We start from the raw sequence: 21,874 nt of genomic DNA, 5'->3' as shown, positions 1-21,874 counted from the left end.
TTGGATTTAAATAGATTAATTAAATATATTGTTCAGATATATGCTTGTTTTCAATTTCCAAATCCAAATTAATTTGATACAAAGTAATTAATTATTATTTGTCATTTTGAACTTTTTCGTGTTTTTCAATATAAATAATTAAGAAAAAATAATGTAATGTCACAATCAGCAAAAATATAAATCGAATTTCTGAAATTAAATAAATTTAATGGTAATATAATATTTGCTGCAAATTTGGTTAATTTAGAACTAAAATATTTAATAATTCTGAATTTAAATAGATTAATTAAATATATATTTTTTTTGTTCAGATTTAGGTGTGTTTTTAATTTCCAAATAAAATAATTTAATACAAAATAATGAATTATGATTTGGCGTTACTTAAAATGAATATAATTTTGTACTTTTTCGATATTTTCAATAAAAATCATTAAGGAAAAGTAATATCAAACACCAAAAATAATATGAGCCAAATTTTTTAAATTTATTATTTTATCTACTACACATATGGTTAATTTCAAATTATTATTATTTGGGATTTAATAATATTCTATAAGTACCTATATATTTAATCCATCCTATTATTTATAGATCACCATTAATATTCCAGTTTTATAATTAATATTTAATATACTCCAGAAAAATATTTATAAAAAATGTCTCATGGAAAATTAAATACATAAAAACTTGACTTTGTGACTTATAAAACTGTCATTCAAGATAAAGTTTTCTCATTTGTATCAAATGAGAGAAGAAGTAATTAAATTTAATGAAATGCAAAATATATATTCATGTTTCACAATTACGTGTTACTTTTTTTAGCTTGAATTTATTATTAAAAATATTATTAAAAATTATTAATTAAATGCTTTAACTATGTTAAATAGTAAGTTGTTTTTAATCTGCATGAGTTAAGAACTATTTTCATGGTTAGTAAATATTTTTTAACTACATAATAATTAAAAAAACAACATGCAAAATTAGTTAATTAATTTATTATCTAATCTTGTTCTCGTGTACTCTGGAAAATTGAAATACAATCAAAAATTAAAAATTTTGAGAAAGTAATGAAATAATAACTTATTAACAAGCAGTTTTGTCATAATAGATGCATTCAAAAAAAAATCGATGAGATAAAATTAAAATTAAATATGAGGGAAAATTTTTCATAGAGTATCGTAAACCGGTACGTGTCGAGTAGCCGAGCAAGGTACTATCGCGCCAAGCCGGCAAACGCGCCTCGATACAACGTAAATTCCCAACGTCGCCGATCCGTATTGGCGCATGCGCTGGGAATCCCGACGTAGCCCGCTTGGCAGCGGCACGCGAGCCGAACCAACTTCCTGCGCTCAGTCGAACCGAGTTAGTTGTCGAGAGACGATGCTTAGTGTGCGATAGCGACGAATACATTGAAACGACCTCTCACATACCCTACGAATTAATTAATCTGTTTTACAATTACGCCGCCGATCAATCCGTTTTAGTTCGGTCCGTGCGGTTTTAATTTGTAAAAGAATAAACGACGACAGTACGTACGCGGTGCCGACGGTATTGTTGCACACGATTCTATTGAGAAAGTGACCCCCGCAAAATCGATAGGAACGGCGAAAATGTCAGGAAAATCTAACGTTACAGATACCGGCAACCCGAAGCTGGACAAATGTGAACAGGACCTGGTGGTGGACAGTGGTTTTTTGAGTGAGGAAATCAAGTCGGAGGAAATAGAGGCGGACTACCGTCCATCGGGACGCATCGACGCCGACGACGACGACGTCGCCGCCGACAAAATGCTGAAGGAGAGCAACGTGTGCGTCGAAAGCGGCGTCTGTCTCAGCGAGGACTTCTCCAATCTGAGCCTGCGGAATCCCGACCTGAACGACCTCAGCTGCACGAAACAGCAACAACCACTTGTTGTCGGAGACGCGCTGCAACCGGAGGGTGACCAGAATGTTCTTTGGAGCCATTGCTTCGAGCAAGACGAGGATGGCGATACGTAAGTGATTTAAATACTTATTAAACACACAACATAACCTCAAAACGCCATCGAATAACTTTCATTCATTTCATCTAGTCTCGACCTCCTGGGTGTATTGTTTTGCTTACGTAATCCTAAAAACACGGGACGTGTGTCGTCACCACGGAGCAAAATAAAAAACCCACTTTTTTATTGCAATGGTTTTTTGGGGAATTCTGCTTCAGGTCGAGACAACAAAACAGGACCCGGACTTTCCGTTGTCTTGTGGTTAACACATCAGTATGAAATTCTTGGTAATTTGTATAGGGTGATTTGACACACGTGTCGCATTAGAAAGACCACACAAACGGACTTGGTGGCTGAAATTTGGTCGTGTGAACGCACGCACATGTCTTGATAGTTTACGAAGCAATTACAGGCGGAAAAACCAGGAATCTTCGCCTCATTGGCGTACCAAAAACTAATTTTACGTTATATTAACAGTTTCTAGGCTTTGACCTGCACAAATAATTATCTAAAATGTTCTGAGAACAAGAAAGATTAAAAGAGATTGTAGTAAACATTACTTGGGAACTGCTGGTACTTATGGTAATTGGGTGACGTAGCTGCTTAATTTTATAAACAAAAATTATTTGTGGTTTTGGTGCACGCTTAAAAATCAAATAATTTGTATGTAGGAGGCACATTTTCTTCGTACATTGAATGAATGGGTCAATGTTTACGTTGCAGTATTATTCCAAGTTTTATTTGTTCTTGTTTACACCGGAAACAAGTCTGTTTTGCTATTTGATATATTAGTGTTTTTATTGTACGTTAATTAATACCATTAACTTCATCACCAAATTCATTTTAATTTTCTATTATTGTTGTTTTTTACTTGTTCATAAAATATAACATTATTTTCAATGTACAGTCTAAAAACTGGTTGTTGATTACATTGAATTCAAAGCTTGGAATTCCCACAATTTATTAATGAACTTCAACCGTTGGATCAGAAAACACATACAGTTACTGTGAGAAAAATTGTGCATAAGACATAGACTGAAAAATGGACACAATGGAGAGGAACGGAAAAATCTTCTATGAACTGTGGAGGATAAATTTTATTGGTGAAGGCTTGGCACCAGGAAGAACAGCTCAAGCAGGTAAACAGTTCATTCAGAAAATTTCATCACCACTCAAACGCCATCAATAGAAAAAGGGAATAGTACTCTATGGATTGAAATACAGATGCAGGAAGAAACATTGGACACACCCATATTAATTAAATGTTTAATTCATAAACCTTTGGCACGATGCTGTTGGTTGTAATATTTACGGTGGGAACTATTCCGTTGTTCCGGAAGGTCCATGAACTAAAAAAGGTTAAAAACCTGCTGATCCAGTTCTAAGAAAATCGATCGTCTGTATGTCAGTACATCTGGCGCAGCGGACCTACGGTCTATGAATAGACCTTTTATTTTTAAAAGCGTGTGCTTTCATGTCCCGAAACGAGAAAATTTTGGCACACAAACGAACTAATTACTCGATATAGTTCCACAATTATAAACCAGAACCACCTGTATGTGTCTCAGAAACCAATTTTGTGACTAATCATTCGAAAAATGTTCACAACAAATCCCATTTTCAACCAACAAATCGAAAATGACACTATTGTCCGGTATTTCCAAACGCCCCGGGCCAAAATTATGATTTCATCGCCTTTAATATGATTTTTTTAGTCAGATTTTGAAATCCAACAAGTGGGAACGTTGGTACGTCGTATTCTCGCACGTATCCAACGATTTAATTTATTATATCCACGGTTCCGTACGTTAGAAAGCGACCAACAAAATCGTTATATACGACGGAGTCTACGAAATCGATAATAAAATTACCATTTGGAATTCCAACGTGCGATACAAACTAAAAGAAATTCTTTTGTCTGACGGACGGGTCTTGTAATTTATCGATTTTGAAATAGTCAATGTGGGCTAGCCGAAATTTTATTCAAATCGCAACGCTGATTAGCATTAAGCCCGCCGTCTTTCCTGTTTGCTGGAAAGTACGCATTTCGTTAATTGATTGAATAATTTTATATAGATAGATATGATTTAATCGGGCTTTTTATTTAAATGCACATGGAACTTTGGGCGGTTTGATTGGTTCCTCTCTTGTTTCCGGATATTATTTACTGGTGCCGAAATTCCTCCTTTAAAGAGCAACCGGTGTAATTAATATTTTACCAGTTATCCTCGACATGCAAATCAAGTCCTACGTAACGTGTGCATGCGGAAATATGTCCCGTTGCCGGAAGTTTTCAATGGGACATTCATATTCTTCGTGATATGTTAATGCCTACCGGATTGACTTGAACTTATGGTGGCTGGAGTTGCGACAAACGGGTTTGCTCAACTACGCACAACGTTGCTGGACGAGCTTTAAATTTTGAGCTTACTTGACCAGGCATGTGAATTATCTGAAGTAGTGGTCCAATGTCAATCAAATTCAAATCGGTGGGATTTCCCACTGTAAATTCGGCATTTTTTCTCTCACCGCATTGATTTATATTACTGTCGAGTATCGGTTGACCTTTCCGGGTTGTGGACCCGATGGTACTAGTTTTACAAGATAATTTTTGGGCAACAATGGTGTTTTTTTACGCCGTCTACCTGCTAAAGCGGATTTGCGATGGACCGCAAGTCGCAACTTTTAGTGCAAGGGTTCAAGTACCTGTCCGATTTTATTGAACAGGTTGTCTTAATTTGGGGGGCTTAACCAGGCGCCGAAGGCGCAATAAACGATTGTCATGGGATTTTACATTTATTGCCACTTTTTCAACGTCAACCGTTTTGCTGGAAATTTTGATTGATGTGTAAATTTATTTAAATGGCCGATATTAATGTAAAATATTCGTTTTTCAGTTATCTGCATATAACGATAGCCTGTGGCCGCAAAGATCTGGTCAAAAAACTGCTGCAACTCGTCCCGCATCACCTGCTGCTCGACACCCCCAACGATGACGGCCAGACGCCGTTGCACGTGGCCATCGAAAGGAACCAGTACTTGATGGCGCGGTGGTTGGTTATCGCCGGCGCCAGCAAATCACCCCGCGACGTGCGTGGCGAGTCGCCGCTGCACATCGCCTGCAGGAACGGCGACATGAGATGCGTCAGCGCCCTCCTCGAGCCGGTCAAGCACGAGGAACGGCAGGCCATGAAACTGACCTGCCAACCGCCGCCGATTCACAATCAGATGGTCGATTTGGAACAGTGGAACTATGCCGGTAAGTTTATGTTTTATTCCGGGAGTCGTGTCATTGTTTGATTAATGACTTATCTGTGTGATGTTTAAAATGACTCCTAATATTTTCTCGAAATGGTGGCCACGCATTTAGTTGAATAAATAAGTGAGAAATTTCGTGTTGTGAAATTTTTATCGTGTTTTTGGAGGCTTATCTCGCTATAAACAACCGATAGTCTCGACAATACATTTTCCAAGTCGCGTACTAGTAAAAATCTTGGTTGTGCAACTACGAAAGCGAAAATTGTCAAATTCCCGGTGACATAAGATCCGACGTTTAGAAAAGAAAGTGGCTGCTACGTTGAACGAACGGTACGTGACCGTGAATTATTTGTATACACTGATAATTAAATGTTAATATGTCCCGCAAAGGTCTTGCCTACGTACGGGTCAATTATAATTAAGTAAATTGATATAACACACACAAACCGATGCGTTGCACGGGAATTGTTAGTGACGTTCCCCACGATACCGTAACATTCCAAAATGCCAAAGATGAACACAATCGTCATAGAAATGTTTAACTTTATCATTATAAAACTATTTTATTCAGGACGTTGTCCTTAAATAGTCGTCGGTTAACCGATCCACCACGATAACTAAACTCAGTCCGGGAAACCTCAACTTATCAATCATCAAAATTTCCGCCAATAAATACGATCTCAAAAACAAACAGTACGATTCGTAAATATAATGTACGATGACAAATTTCCTGCCGACGAGAGAATCCCGCAACGTGACTAAAGCGAATGCGATGCCCGATGTCCAGAAATAGTGCCGGTTTATTTTGAAGCGCCGTCACGAAGACATGCCGCGAAACTATGCGGAATTCGAAGCGGCGAATTATTATTGCACAAAGAACCAGACCGGTCTGGGGTTTTCCAAACGGCGGACCGCACAGTTGCCGCCTTGTCGGGATTGTCATGGTCCAAGGTGATGATGATCGATGTGGAAGACAATGCCCGCCCGGTGGGGATCCGGGAAAGTGATCGGGTCACGGGACGTGCGGTGGTACCGAGAAAAGCAGATTGATCTGCGGAATGTCGTGTGAGGCGTTGCTGGGTTTACCGATTACGGATTCGGAAAGTAAAATGGTTTTCCGGGGTAAAACGGTTCGTAGAATTTGGTTGAAACCATCAATTTTAAAATGTCTTCCAAAGAGTCGCAGTTGGAGTACGGGGAGATACATGTTGAACTGTGTAAATTGTATTTTTTATGGTAATTAGCTTATACATTTCGAAAGAGAAAACCCTTTTTGTAGTAAAACTTGTTAAAGTTAAAGCTCCAGTTTTTAAAATATTTACCAAGGATGTAAAATATTAGTCTGGGGATTTGAACAAAGTAAGGAAAATGCAGGAAAAACAATAAAACACAGATAAATCAATAAAATTTGCTGTATTTGTTGTTTATGGACTTAAAATGTTTGTAACAGTCTCCTTAATGTCATCAAGTTAAGAAAAAATTAGTTCTTTGATTTTTAACTATTTGAAGTTAATAAAATATGGACCAGAAGACGAAACATTCGATTCCTTCCATATTTCAGTGATATTTCAGTAATTGTGGGGGTAGTAAGGCAATTTAAATGTTCTTCCATCTTTCATCTACAATTTAAAGATGAATTTGCCAAAAATTGCACCTCCATGCACTCCAATTGGCCATCATGACTCTTTGCTGGACATTTAAAAAACCCAAGTTCAGAAATTGTTCGAGGTCTGGGCCCTCACCCACTCACATCGGTACGCAGTTGTTGCTGCAGGACGGCAACGGCGATTTCCTCCGACTCTCACCGGCCCGTATTTTTAGATGTGCATTTAAGAATGGCGGCCCAGTCAGCGCTCAAGTATGTTAATGAAGAATTAGGGAAATCCAACGCTAATTGCCGACCACTGACAAAGAACGGCGGTCGCATTTCACCACGCCGACTAACGTTGCAAGATATTTTCCACGTATTACGAAACGGACGCGCCAAAATTGTTTGAATACATTTTATATGCACGTGTACGATATCTGCATTCCCCACTTCTTTTTTCCTGTTTGAACCTGCAAAACAATTCAGATGCCTGCGCCAAAATGTGGTGCGACGCAGTTACATCATTTACATACCTAATTAATTGAAACATTTACAATTCAAATTGATTATAATGAAAATGTGGTAAAATTCAGCAGTAACGGAATAATACATGCAAACAATTAGGGATTCCCCAGCCATTAATATTGGAAAGTATGCCGGTACCTAATGTTTTGTCAAACAATACGTAATGCCGTGAACGAAAATATTATTCATTATACGTCGACCTCCATTCAAATAAGTCCTGCACAAAAAGAAAAAGACATATGTCACATAAATAAAAAAATATGTGCGTCAAAAAAACCCATTGAATATTTATGTCGTCTTGTGTCAACGTAATTAATAGTTTATTCTTTTTAATTAATAACAATATTTCATGTTAAATTGCTGGGATTTCCGTAAAAGAATGAAATTGACATACGCCGTGTGAAAGCACAGTTGAAGGCGACATTTGAACGTTGTACCGCATGTAATGACATCAAATCCCTCTTGTTTTGAAACTAATTGTTCTCTTATTTGATTTAATTTCTACGTAGAAAAACAAATCATGAATTTAATAAGAATTGGACTGTCATACATTATGTGAATTTCCTGCTGAACCCACACAAGTCTATAATAACCACCACAATCTATTACGTTTCCTTTTATTGAATATAATACTAATAAACTATTCGTCTGGTAGCTGTTGGAATCCGTTTTACCGTAACTCGATGAAACGAAATATAATGCCTACGTATCACAATGGATTTCCCTATGATGCAAGAGCAATTAACACGATCCGCCGTCGCTCCCGAACGTATCGTGCACTTGCACCGACCTCACACCCTTCACAAATGGGCCGCCGACGGCGAAAATCCGCCCGTTCCACCCTGCATGCCAACCACTCTAATTAGATCACAAAGAAAAAGACAAAGACCGCCGCCTTCTATTTATACACGCGCCAATGTTTATTTTGAATTCCAGCGATCTATTCCTGTACAGACCCAAAAGATTTTCCTTACGTACTATTCTGCTACGCACGGAGACCGGTCACATGGTTTCTAAATCCGTAACGTCGAGAATTCGTAAATCTTTCGGGACCGCGTGTCCATTTTTGGACCCGTTGAATCACCGCTGAAATTATTGATCGTTGGCCAATTTTCGCCCGACCCGGTGTTAGTACCCGATTTGGTACCGGATTTTCAGCACGGCGCACGACGAATCTGCGGTCGCCGCATGTCTTGGATAAAACCCATTTACGCAGAATCGTTTGTAATCACGTCGCACTTTGGACACTGATTAATTTTTTTTTACGGGTTTTGGTTTTGTAAATTTGCGGTGACTCGATGTGCTGGCTGGTACCAGGAGATCTGTGGTGGAAAATTCGGTGAAGTTATTATGAACAAAAATCAAGGATAATCGGTGCTTTAAAATTTATACTTGAATTTGACGACTGTATGAAAAAACAGTATAATTATTAGATGAGAAGTGGTTTACTTTCCCTTTTCAACGTCAGTTAAATTATGGGTTTTTAAGTATAGTTTTTTATAGAGAATAGTTCTATGCGAGATATTATAACGATGATTATGGGCTCAAAAATGTTTGTCAAAGATTCCTTAATGTCATCAAGTTAATAAACGATTTTTTCGAACTGTTTTCTGTGATCAATCATTCGATTTCTTTCATATTTCAGTGATGTAAGGTGTTACGGCTATTTAAAATGTTCTTCGATTTTTCATCTACAATTTAAAAATAAAAACCATCAATTTGTTCAAATTTGAGTAGATGGAGACACATGGTATTTATTATATTTCTTTACAGATTTCCAGTGTAAAAAGCTTTTTTGGAGTAAAGTTTGACTTTCAAAAAGTGAGAAGTGCTTTACTTTCGCTTTTAAAGTTCAGTTAAATTATGGGTTTTTAAGTATAGTTTTTTATAGAAAATATTTTAATATTTACTATTTTAATAAATAACTAAAATTTCCTGTCTTGTCAATTATTATGACTGATAACATTTGAGAAGACTTATCTAGTTTCTCAAAAAAATTGACATAAGTTATATTTGGTAACTTAAACCTAGTTACCATACCTTAACGAAAATGTTAAATATTTTTTCTAGATCTGGCCAGGAAATACTCTTTCTTAACAGCCAAAGTCATCTTTAACAGTTAAAAGCTTTGAATGTATACTCAATGTTTAATAAACGATAATAAATTATTTTTAAAATTTTATAGTCCTAATCTAATCTGATATTGACGTGTGAATCCAAAAAACCCGATCTAAATTGATCAGCATTGTTAAATATCGATTGTTTGCTCGAAAAGGCGATTACACGCTGACGAAATATTTTGGAAATCCCGCATTGCACACACACACACAAGCGGAGATCACAGCGTAAATCTCATCCAAACACAATATAAAATTAAAATTAGCGATCGGCTAAGACGCAAGGCGAGTCTTGTGATTTTCGTGGGCGATTTTTGCACTCAGTTCTCTGTTATTTTTGAAAGATTTCCCGTAAACTTTGTCACGCACCTTTTTGACTAATTGTGTTTTTCATAAACTTGTCCCATCTGGTGTAATGAAATTTATCGGCTCGTATGTTTATTAATAAAAAAATTCAGCGAACAAAGTTCATAGAGGTTAATAAATAATCTAGCGGCAATCAGATTTATGTAAACATACCGAACGTCAGTTGAAATGGCCTTCTACTATTAAATGTATAGCACGAATTGCTTGAATCGAGGTCACTCTAACAGTTTGAAAAGTTTTCCTATTAAAGGTTGTTGTTTGTGTACACGCATGTTTCTGAACCTTTTGCCAGCGAAAAACGTACCGGCTTGTATTGTCATTACTTTCACTACTCGCAACAGCTAAAGTAAAAACAAAAACGTTGCTAATCCGACGTTACATATTTTACGTTCAGTCGATCTAACATTATAAATTCAAATTGTGATGGAAAAATTCGAATTCCCCGTCCAATTAAACAATAAATGCATGGCAACGTTGTCACGTCTATTGCAACAAATTAAGTTACGTTCTTGTTACAGGCCAGACTTGCGTCCATGTCGCAGCGATAAACGGCCACCTTGAAGTGCTGCGCAACCTGTACTGGTACGGTGCCGACATAAACGCGCAAGAGGGACGCGGTGGCTACACGGCCCTGCACTATGCGGTGGAAAGGGGCGACGAACAGATGGTCAAGTTCCTGTTGTCCTGCAAGAAGCTGGACGTGAACGCGACGACGTACGGACAACGGAGCGCCCTCCAGATCACCGCCAGCGTGCCCGCCCCGTTGAGCGCGTTGCTCTTGGATATGGGCTGTAGTCCTTACAATAGCGACGACGAGGACGATTACGAGAGCATGGACGAAAGCGAAGACGAAGTGAGTGATCCTAAACAAACTACTTAGAACTATATCCGTAGATTTGGCAACTGATTGATTTGTGTGGGATTCTCACATTCACGTTGGTCAATGGTAATTCTTCTTTTTTAAGTCGGTTTAGGGTAGATAACGTAATTGTGTATTGTTGTGGATAAAATTGTGTATTGATACGTGGGAAGTCCTACAGCAATATTTAATAAATATTGTTGCTAGCCAAACACTTGTATTAATTGCTTTACCAGCCCAAAACCTTTATTGAATCCTAAAATATTTTCATGTACTAATAACATTTTTTTATTGCAGATGGTATTTAATAGACCGTTTTACGTGCCGAATATGGTGGGGACGAATGCCTAGAGAAACAAAAATCTAAGAAAAGGAGACAGTGAAACGGACGAGAGCTGTCGGCCGAGTGCAGCACGACGAATTTTTAAAAAAAGGAGGGAAAGTTGCCAAAAATTAGATACTAACTGTGATCAAAACTATGTAACATATATCATCATGGCATTATTTATGTTTAACAAAAATCATGCAGGAACATTTGCCTGATGTCAAATGTTTTATGATGTGCGACCATTTTTTAACTGTTTTGTATGATATTTCGATACTGATGGCAGAGAGCTTCGTTGTTTACGATCATCTTGTATATATTGCGTTAAACAATTCAAGCCTCAGCTATCAGTAAATGGAATGACAATGTGTTCGTGAATTGTATCACGTTTATTGCAGTAGTATAATTTTCTTTAAGACTAATGGACAAATTAATGTTTATTTAAAAAGAAATGTGTTCCGTTGTCTAGATACTTAGCTAAAACCTGTTATATTTATTGTTAGATATATAGTAGAAACTATTTGTTTTAATTTAATTTTGTACATAGTTAACTATTTTAAGTTAATTTTAGTTTAATGTATGTCGTCCTATATGAAAAAAAATTATATACTACGAACGAATTTTTCGTGTTTTCTTAAAACCGTACATAAACCTTATAAGAACATGATATACGATGTTCTTTTATACATTCAAGGCCATCCGGAAGTTGCAATCTAATTTCATTGATTACATTTTTGTTACGTGTTAAAATATACAAAATTCGTATAATTTTCGTTGAATTTATGTGGCTTAATAATTAATAAATTTGAATCCTGTAATCAAGAAAAAAGCCCTTTAATCTTTGTTGCGTAACATCAGTATACATAACGCATTTTATTGTGATTTTAAGAAACAAATGGATGTTTTAGTATAAGCGTTTACTAATATGTACCCCTTATATAATTTATTCTTAAAATGAGATGTGACATCAATTCTTTATATAAAAATTAATAAATGATATAAGTAAACAAATAAAACATTAATTAATAATTAAATATACAATAAATGGATCCATTATAAACAGCATTTAGATAATGAAATATTTGTAAAGAGGTAGTTTTTTGTTTAAATAGTATTTACAGTCGGTATTTTAAATTAATTTTACTTTTTATATATTTAATAGACAAAAATATACATTTTATTCAGTTCATTCTTAATTTATGTTATTTAGCACCATAAAATGCCTCAAAAATGAGGAAAGGCCCAGTGTATAATAAATACAATTATTAACACAAAAAAACTTTATTACATAACAAAATTAAACTTGATTTAGCTTATATTTAGCCATAACACTTCTAGTATCATTTTTGTGCAGATGTGTCAATAATTTATCTTCTATAAGATCCAATGCCCCTCTAGTCAGAACAAGAGTATCATGCTTTAACATTGAATAAACATTTAACCCATACACAGGCATTAGATTTATATGTTTAATTTCATCTGTGGCAGCAGTTATATTCCTTGGCATTATGTCAACTTCATCTACAAACAGAACAGAGGGTCCCCAGTTTCTGCTCTTGACTAATTCTTCTATAAATGATTTTTCATCTGTTGGCAGCTCCAGGTCTTTTACAATGTGTAGATCATCTTGAGCTAGCTTAATAGATAATGTGGATATTAATCCATTCAAGCGAGTGTAAAATGGTAGCATGTAAAAATGTGGGGTTGGTGATTTAGGACCGTGGATGACACCACCTCCTTTGAATAAAGGACTTCTTATTGAGCCATGCCTGGCCCTTCCCATACCTAAAACACCATAATTGTAATACAAGTAAGTAAATTGTATTGCTAACGTATTTTACCTTTCTGTGGCCATGGTTTTCTACCACCTCCTCGTACTTCAAATCTAGACTTGGTGTGGGCATAACTGACATACCTGTACAGCTGTTGCCACCTGACGTTCTGATGGATGAGATCGATGCGGGGATTAGCGGCGAAAACATCAGGGTGCACCTCAACCAAACCTAACTTTCTTTCGTCGATACTGTCCATATTTTCGACCCATACTTGCCGAGGTTTTTGGTACGCAGGGGGAAATCGAAGGTGTCTAGGTTCTATAGCATCTGTCTGCGTTAATGTGGTGGAATAACATCTTAAAATGCAAGTCCCATTTCGCAGTTTTGGTAATAGATTCGCTAACATGTTTGAAGTTTCGAGTTGACACTCATAACCTAACTAATTACTTTTAGGTTACATTTAATTATTTTTAAAAGAAAGTAAGGAATGAAATAAGTTTATTACATGATTTGAAGGTAACATAAGCAAATATAATTTTAAAAAATAAAATTTAATAGTAATTTATTTAAAATATTTAAATACTTTCTAATAGAGCCCCCTTTTGGCAATTTACAAAATTAAACTTAACCTAACATTTTATTTTCCATGTTCAATTCATAATTACAAAAATGTTGGCCCTTTTTAGACGTGTTGTACCACGAGTACCTTCAGGTAATTAGTTGAATTCAAGTGAATTAGTCATCAAAGCGCTTTAGTTTCTAGAATATCATCGCTTAAATATTCCGATGATGCACCTCAATTCGATATGGAAAATCCTTATGAAAAGGAGAAGGCCTGCTGCATATTATGCAAGAATAACATAATACCAGACTACAAGAACGTAAAACTGTTGTCCCAGTTTCAGTCACCATACACTGGAAGAATATATGGAAAACATATAACTGGTTTGTGTTCACAACAACAAAAACTTGTGGAGGCAGAAATAGTAAAAGCCCAAACTTCTGGATTAATGGCTGTATATTTGAAGGAACCATGTTACTTAGGTGATCCAAAATTGTTTAACCCAGAAAAGCCATTAAGGCCACATAGATTTTAATTAAATTTTATTAGGCAGTCTTGTATAGAAATAAAGTAATGTAAAAAATCAGTATTTATTTACATAATGGTAAGACAGTCCTTATCTACTTCAGATATAACAACATTTAAGTCATTACTCTTGATCCTATCCACAACTACTTTTAAAAATCCTCTTTCTGAATCACTGTGATTGCAAAGAATAACATGAGTTCCACTTTGTGCAACTTCCAGAACATCATGATGTAACATTTCTCCAGTTAAATACAGATCTGCTTTAATACCCTTCAACACGGAGCCACCAGAGCCTGCACACAATGCCACTGTTTCAATCAGTGATTCTAAAATGTATATAATCCATTAGAAACGTCATCAAATAATAATGAAATGAAAAAATATACCTAATCCCTTATGCTTAGCAACACCAACTCTTAAATGTGGCAGGCCAACATGCTTCTTGACTTTATCAATAGCATCTTTGAGTGTAACTGGCTTTTCAAGTACGAGCACTCTGCCCATTCCCACATGAGGATCAGAGTCGTCCACCTTTGTGATGGGTGTGCTTTCTTTGGATGAAAAAGCTGACCCCAACCAGTCATTAACGCCACCAGAGATTGCATCCCATGATGTGTGTGGACTGAACACTGCAATATTGTTTTGTAAACATTTTACAATAATCCTCTCCTTCCAGTGACTAAAAAAATTTGAATTAGAAATATAGATTGTTAGTATTTAATAAATTACCCCAAGGTCACCCTTTTGAGTGGTGCAAAAATATTGGGGTGATATGTGATTATCATCTGGGCATTTTTGGCTAGGGCCTCATCAACCACATCCTCAGTTAGGTCAATTGTCAACAATACATTGTTGATCTTGTTCGACATTTCTGGTTCTACGAGGAGGCCCACATTGTCCCAGGATTCGGCTAGTTTCAAAGGAGCAATTCCAGTAAGTCTGGTAATTACTTCTGTCAAAGGGACACCCATTTTCGGCTGTATACTAAGGCTATAGTGATTGATAAAACTTTTATTTAGTAACGGTTTAGAGCTTATATTAAGAATCGATAAGTAAGGTTTTAATATATGGAACATTGGTACTTAAAATTACGGTGTTTATTAAAAATATACCTGTTATAATAATTTAGAGGTTATGTCTGTGACGTAAACTTAGTTGCATATTGTCAGAGAAATGACAAAAGAAGAACGTATAGTATAGTTATAAATATTTAATAATAATTTTAGACGTTATAAAATATTATATAAATTTAGGAGTATTTAAAATATTTTTTAGTTGGATGATTTGGAATCTCTGGTTTTCATTAAATTATTCTGTACAATATCCATAACACAATCATTCGTCGATAGATGTCAGATAAATCTTAAAATTTGTATTTATTATTGTAAGAAAATAATTCATAAACAGTTTGTATATTAAAATATATCAAAATAATCGAATGTAGAGCAGTAAGTAATACATATTAAATTCAAAGAGATAAAAATTAATATACAGAAATATCACAAAATTCAAAATTAAACATTTTGTAAGTTATTCATAAAAGGTTTTGATTCAAATTTCGTATAGTCATTTTATAAAATATATTTCAATATTCTGTAAGTTCTGTTTTTTACACACATCTTAAAAATGATAGAGATATACTTTAAACCCATATATTAGTCCAAGAAATAGCACATTCAAATATTGATTTATGTTTCGTGGTAACAATATTAACAATGCTAATAGAAAGCTCTTTTAGCAAGATCTTTTTATTGAATAAATTACATTCGGTGGAAAGAAATAAACATTGCATTGAAGAGAAGAGAAAAATAATGATTAATTTGAAAAATTAAAGTTTGAATATTCATTGACATCACTGAAAACTTAAAATACTTCCCAAAATGAATTACAATATTATAAACAAATATGAAGTAACCTACTCATTTGAAAATACAATAAGAAAACAAAAAAGCAACTAAAGTCTTTTCTTGTCTTCCAGGTAAATAAAAAATAAATTAAATGAGTCATACAATAACAGTGTCTAATAAAACAATCAGACGTCGACTAAATGAACAAAACTTGCAAAGGATGTGTCTCAGTAAGGAAATTAAGAGATTAGTATTGATAAAGAATACTCCAACAAGACTAAAGTTTGTTAAAAGATAATCATGTTATGGTTTTCGAATTGCCAGTGTAAAGTCCGGATTTAAATTCAATTGAAAACTTACAAAACAAATGAGTAAAGACTCGATTCAATTAATAAAATTTAAATTAATTTAATTTAATTAAAGTTTTTAAATATACATATTTAAATACTTGAATATTAGAGAATTTAAGGTCTTTATTTTTGGAAAATTTGATGTCTTTGTTCATCAGACTTAATTTAAAATAATATTCCATTGTTTGTTGCAATATTGGTAAGTCTATAATATAATGTAAAAAGTAGTAATTGCATGGTAAGAAGTAGTAATTGTAAAATAAATAAATTAGGTCTGATCAATTTATTAGATGTGATCATTTATTCCCTTTGTCTAATCAATTAGTGAAATGGCCCTAATTAAACATAGTAGAACGGTTTTCATTACAAACGATGTTACATGGACGGGTACCACAAAAATGATAGTTCGAACGATATGATCTGCGACTGATCGCTTGTGAAGAAATGCGCCACATAATACAACCCTAATTAAATTAAAATGCCGCAGTCAACTTTTGAGATAATTGATTGTCGAAACAAAAGGCTTCCGATACCATCGACAGTTATCCGAATCGAGAACCTATCAATAACACGAAAATGACAAGCTTCCAGAGACGGATCAAAGGAATTCCTTCAACGTTTACTCTTTACATGTTTAACAAATATTTAAAAAATTAATAGGTTACACTAGGTATTTTTTTAATCTATGATTTATAGAAAATTTTACTTGGTATGTTCTCTCTGAAAAATGTCTGAAACGAATTATTTAATCACAAATCCAGTATAATTTATGTTACTGTATAACAGCGGGGTCGCCAAATTGAACTTCACACAAAACATAAAGTAAATGGTTTCAATGCTAATGAATTGAAATCCACCCCTGTAATTTATCACGGGACAAATCTTCCGTTACGGCAGAGAATCGCATCTCTTGTCAATTGTAGGAGCGACCCTCTTTATGAATTGTTGTCATACAACTACTTTTATCTGATGACTTTAACTCGCTCATTTGTGTACCGTGGACCACAACCGAAAACACGGTAGAACATGTAATGATCGTCCGGGACTTTTGTTTCCAGCGTTTTATGATTTATCTAAGACTCTAGGAAAATTATAATACTTTATACCGCCATGGTTTTGCTTTATTATCGTTTATGGTCATTTATTTCACTTGCAATTTACATAATTCCAGTAAATTGAAGAGCTCGACTTGATAAAAGAAATTAAGAATCAATTGACTGCACATATTATGCCTCTGTTGATGGCCCATAAATATATCGCTTCGTGTAACAAGCTAATTAATATGTTTATTTTTAATATATCAGTAATACCTAGTTTGAGCAAATTTATCGGTTCACACAACACATACTTCTTCTGTCTGACAACTTTAAATTAACCTGCACTGATCAAGATCGGCGTTTAATGGAAGGCTTTAATTTGTGGCTCCTTAGCTAATATCTACTTTAATTTGAGATTTTTAATCGGAATACCAACACTGGGATGTGATAGTTTAAATCACTGGGTATCAGATATTGACCATTATAAATAATTAGTTAATTATTTCTTCTAGTTCTGGTTCTATATTTCAATATTAAAAATATAGAGGGGATTTTTGAACACCTCAACAACTTCAAAATGTTTATGATGATCTTCAATAATATTTCTGATTGAGTAAAACAACATAAACCACAAATTATCTAAATTTGATGTTTTTAGTGCTTTAATCTAGACTTCACGTCGTTCCATAAGTTATCAATTAGATTTAGATCCGGACTTTGTGCTGATCAATCGAGAACCTCAACATGTTCTTTTAACCAACTTTGGACATATGCTTTGGATCGTTGACTTGCATAAACATCCATATAAGTGGTACATTATCGCAGGAAAATGGTTCTTTTACATCACTCATAATATGTCTATTGGAATGGAATGGTCCATTTTACCAATAATTTTCTGTAATGGTCCTTTTTAGTTTTTTTAGTGTATCCAAGTTTCAAACTTTTATTTGGAAGATGTGGTTTTTCTGTAGTTAAACAAATTCTTACTATTAAGAGTGTTGTTAAATAGTGGCCCAGAATGTGAATATATTTCTTTCGTTTTCAAAATATGTGAAAAAGCTGATCGGAGAAAATTTGACTTAAATTCTTTTATGAAATATTTTACAAAATGTTTAATTTTAAGTTTTGTGTTACTTCTCTGTATATTAATATTCCACAAATTTTTATGAACTGTGATCTGACGGTTCTCCGAATGGTGAATAATTAAAAAAAGCTGATTAAGCACTGATTAGGCATTAATGGCGTTTTCGTGTCAATATATATGTTAATAAGGCAGATTGTCGATCACATTCATAAATACGATGTTGCTCATAATCATAAAACGGTACCAATAACATTTACCAACAGTGTCCGAGACATTACAGTGCCCCAACAGCGACAATTTAAAATTCGTTCAGCGATATTTGACGAACCACTTACGCATAATTGTGTATAAATTGGTGTAATTTCTTATGACTTCATAAGATATAATGGACATTTAATTCAGTTTACGCCCGGAGTGTTAAAAAACCAAAACGAAAAATCCGTTCCGTTCTCCCTGTTTAGAAGCTGTTAAAATCGTCTGAACGCATGTACGAGATTATGCGTTAATGCAGTTAAAGTGGCACCCTTGTTCAACTTAATTAATAATTGCCATGGTGAAACGACCGTTCGAACAAGATCAATTAATAATTTAATTTATTTAACAAGAATACATAAGTTAATTATACACGGGTCGGATTTATTAATGCATATTTCATGTTCTAAAATGGTTTTCAATATCCTTTCGAACTGTTATTTACTGCGCGAGGACTGCGTTTATACTCTAATGACTTCTATTTATCAATGGATTGAATTGTGAAATTACTCATTTTATCGATTTTAATTAATTACGATCCCAACCAACGAATTAATTTTATTCTAAAGGAATAAAAAGTGTTAATGGATGATAATGATTAGTTAGGGGAAATTGGGTGCGATTAAATTTTACTGCTCCAGAAAAGATAATAAAAATAGTAAAATCTTTATTTCTTGAAATTCTCTGCACAATACAGAAATTGATAGAAATTGCAACTAAGTATATTCTAATCTACAAATAAATATGTTGCCTGCATTGGCGTTACAATGATGTAAATTTAGACAATAAATTGGTGTGTGTAAAATAGTAATTTTATAAGATAGATGTGAATTAAGATTCTTGAAAGATTCGAACACCTCAACTTAAAAACAATTTAAAATATTCATGCGGTTTTCAAGGAAACATTAAAAGTCCTGATTTAAGTTGGCCGTTGTGTTGCACACCCTGCAAGTAATTGGTTGGATCATTAATCATTTAATTGGTGCCAATATCATAAACGGGATGTTGGGTCGGAGCGTTATGCAAATAAGAAGGTAATAGGAAAATTGCCGTACACGAAAACAAGCCGAGTTTACTTGCGTTATTTTACGAAATTATACTAATTGCAATAATTTAATATTTAAATTATTTAAATTAATACGCATGTCAATCAGTTTTTTGAGACCTTTTTTATAACAGCGTCCTCATTTGCATACATTATAAGTAATATTTAACGGGTAATTGGGTTTAATGTGTTTTCGAATATGCAAAATTATACATAATAAGTCCACGGTTCCCATTTATTTCAGGCAACTTTTCATATTCCTAAATGGAGCCACTTTGGTATGCCGTAATGGGTATGGGCCATTATCGCCAGGTCTTGCAAATTTTGCACGGGGCTCGAAGAAGCTGAGACCTCATTTAATGGCATTGTTATACGGCCATTATTTTTTATATTTTGACACCTTTTCATATTTTTGCTACCGTTTTGCTCACTTTCAGCGTAGCATCCAGTTTTTATGAGCCTGAATTATCCGTATTTGATGCCAGGTTCATGTTTAACTGTTAACACCACAAAAACCCACTTCCAATTTAACTTGGGAATGAAACAAATTATGTTTTAGAAAAGGAAAATTATTCTGTAATTTAAAAATGTGAGAACCATTTTTTAATTATGTTTAATTTGCTGTCAATGTTAATAACAGTTTCTTTTTATTAATATTAATATAATCTTATAACCTTCTTCTTTAGATATATCAATAAAAAATTAAAACTAAATTTATCCAGATACAACTGTAATATTTGTAATTTATTATAAATTAAGATTGACAATTGAGAACTTTTTGAAATGTTTCGAAAATAAATTATATTTTAGAATGAGTGTTTCTTTAATTTAATTTTAAACCATTTTAAACCATCTTCTTCAGATATATCAATAATAAAAAATTAAAACTTCTTATAAAACTATAAAAATGCATACAAAAAATAAAAAAAATGAACTAGGTATCACCATTATATTTGTATTTATTAAAGAAGTTATTATACTTAATTAAGAATGACAATTGACTAATTTTTGATATTTTTTGAAAATATATCAATCAAATTAAATATTTTTCTTACAAATTTGTATAAAACTCTTACAAGATAAAATGTAAGGACATGAGAAGTTTTAAAATTATTTATGTACAATATTGACTGGTTATTTTTTCAACATTACAAAAGACATTCCCAATTTAACTTGACAAGGGAATAAATTATATTTTAGAAAAATTATCCTGTAATTTAAAAATGTGGAAACCATTTTTAATTATGTTTAATATAATCTTATAACTATTTCCTTCAGATATGTCAGTAATAAAAAATTGATATTGCAATTATATTTGAAATTTATTCAAAATTAGTTAAGAACGACAATTGACAACTTGAAAATGATTTTGGATTTTATAAGTCAACCAAATTAAATATTTTTACTAAAAAATGCGTATAAAACTTTTGGGAGATAAATTATAACCGTAAAATTTTCAAAATTATATATATATATTTTTTTACTTTACTATAAAAATCACCCCCAATTTAACCTGATAAAGAATTAAATATATTTTAGAGAAAGGAAAATTATTCTGTAATTTCCATAAATCAACCAAATTAAAAGTTTTTCTTAAAAAACTAGAAAGATGATAAATTATAGCATCCGATAAAAATTCTAAATTTACTTAATACAAGAAGAGGAACTATATTTATTTATTACAATTACAGAGAATTTGTCTCCAATTCATCTTGACAATAAATTAATATATTTAACAATTTAAACAAGTTGTTAAAAACAAGAGAAACACATAATTTATGGAAATGCAATCTTGTTTATTTAAATAACTTATTTTTTAGTACCTTAATTAATTAAAGTTCAAGACAAAACTAATAGTTACTCACCTATGAAAACAAAAATAAATAAAATTTAACTTTTGCGAACCTTTCAAATATTAATTAAGAAAACAATTGTCAATAACAATCAATAAATATATCTATAATAGTTTTTTTTTTCAAAAAATGTATAAATTAACTACTTTAATATTATGATATAGTGAGTTTTTAAAATTGTTCATAAATTAAACAAAACTTATAAGAAATAAAATTTGATTTTCTATTTCTAGCACAGTTTCGAACGTTGCCAGAACAGCAATTCGATCCGAAAAAATAACCAAACGACATTAAAAAATGATCGATTTGAATGGATGCGAACGATGCATGACAAGAGGCATGTTGTGACGTCCACGGGAATTCGATTAGGCATCCGAGTGAGATGCCAGCTAGAAAAATATCAAAGTGGCCAGGAGATGCCCAGACATACGCTTCTGTCTGGGCATCTCGCGAGCCACAATCTACTGGCCCGATCTAAATATTCGCCTTCTTTATTGGCCACAGCAGAATTTATTAATGAGG

At 33.6% G+C, this 21,874-nt stretch overlaps 4 protein-coding genes across 6 annotated transcripts; 2 read left to right on the top strand and 2 right to left on the bottom strand.

Moving 5' to 3' along the window:
- Positions 1 to 1,321: 1,321 nt before the first annotated feature.
- LOC109594517 (NF-kappa-B inhibitor cactus) lies at positions 1,322 to 11,639 on the top strand. Of its 2 annotated transcripts, none has more exons than XR_002191227.2 (4): positions 1,322 to 1,993; positions 4,879 to 5,240; positions 10,354 to 10,781; positions 10,992 to 11,639. XR_002191227.2 is itself a non-coding variant. In XM_020009738.2 (4 exons), the coding sequence occupies exons 1-4, from the start codon at positions 1,611 to 1,613 to the stop codon at positions 11,043 to 11,045; spliced, it is 1,134 nt and encodes a 377-aa protein (XP_019865297.2). In that variant the 5' UTR covers positions 1,327 to 1,610; the 3' UTR covers positions 11,046 to 11,639. The 2 variants fall into 2 exon arrangements, 1 of the variants encoding a protein (XP_019865297.2); XM_020009738.2 differs by having other exon boundaries at positions 1,327 to 1,993; positions 10,354 to 10,688.
- A 642-nt stretch (positions 11,640 to 12,281) lies between these two features.
- LOC109607871 (39S ribosomal protein L4, mitochondrial) lies at positions 12,282 to 13,245 on the bottom strand. The gene is made up of 2 exons (XM_020024328.2): positions 12,861 to 13,245; positions 12,282 to 12,804 (listed from the first exon to the last, which is right to left on the bottom strand). The coding sequence occupies exons 1-2, from the start codon at positions 13,198 to 13,200 to the stop codon at positions 12,317 to 12,319; spliced, it is 828 nt and encodes a 275-aa protein (XP_019879887.1). The 5' UTR covers positions 13,201 to 13,245; the 3' UTR covers positions 12,282 to 12,316.
- A 95-nt stretch (positions 13,246 to 13,340) lies between these two features.
- On the top strand, positions 13,341 to 13,942 carry LOC109594472 (28S ribosomal protein S18c, mitochondrial). The gene is made up of 2 exons (XM_020009692.2): positions 13,341 to 13,506; positions 13,551 to 13,942. The coding sequence occupies exons 1-2, from the start codon at positions 13,464 to 13,466 to the stop codon at positions 13,889 to 13,891; spliced, it is 384 nt and encodes a 127-aa protein (XP_019865251.1). The 5' UTR covers positions 13,341 to 13,463; the 3' UTR covers positions 13,892 to 13,942.
- Positions 13,933 to 15,100, bottom strand: LOC109594470 (NIF3-like protein 1). Of its 2 annotated transcripts, XM_020009690.2 has the most exons (4): positions 14,997 to 15,100; positions 14,614 to 14,874; positions 14,271 to 14,563; positions 13,933 to 14,210 (listed from the first exon to the last, which is right to left on the bottom strand). In XM_020009690.2, the coding sequence occupies exons 2-4, from the start codon at positions 14,853 to 14,855 to the stop codon at positions 13,951 to 13,953; spliced, it is 795 nt and encodes a 264-aa protein (XP_019865249.1). In that variant the 5' UTR covers positions 14,856 to 14,874; positions 14,997 to 15,100; the 3' UTR covers positions 13,933 to 13,950. The 2 variants fall into 2 exon arrangements, with proteins under 2 accessions (XP_019865249.1, XP_019865248.1); XM_020009689.2 differs by lacking the exon at positions 14,997 to 15,100 and having other exon boundaries at positions 14,614 to 14,986.
- Between the last annotated feature and the right edge of the window lie 6,774 nt (positions 15,101 to 21,874).

The sequence above is a fragment of the Aethina tumida genome, chromosome 5 (genome assembly GCF_024364675.1).
Source record: "Aethina tumida isolate Nest 87 chromosome 5, icAetTumi1.1, whole genome shotgun sequence".
In the NCBI taxonomy this organism is placed as follows: Eukaryota; Metazoa; Arthropoda; class Insecta; order Coleoptera; family Nitidulidae; genus Aethina; species Aethina tumida.
This window is presented reverse-complemented; position numbering and strand designations above follow the sequence as displayed.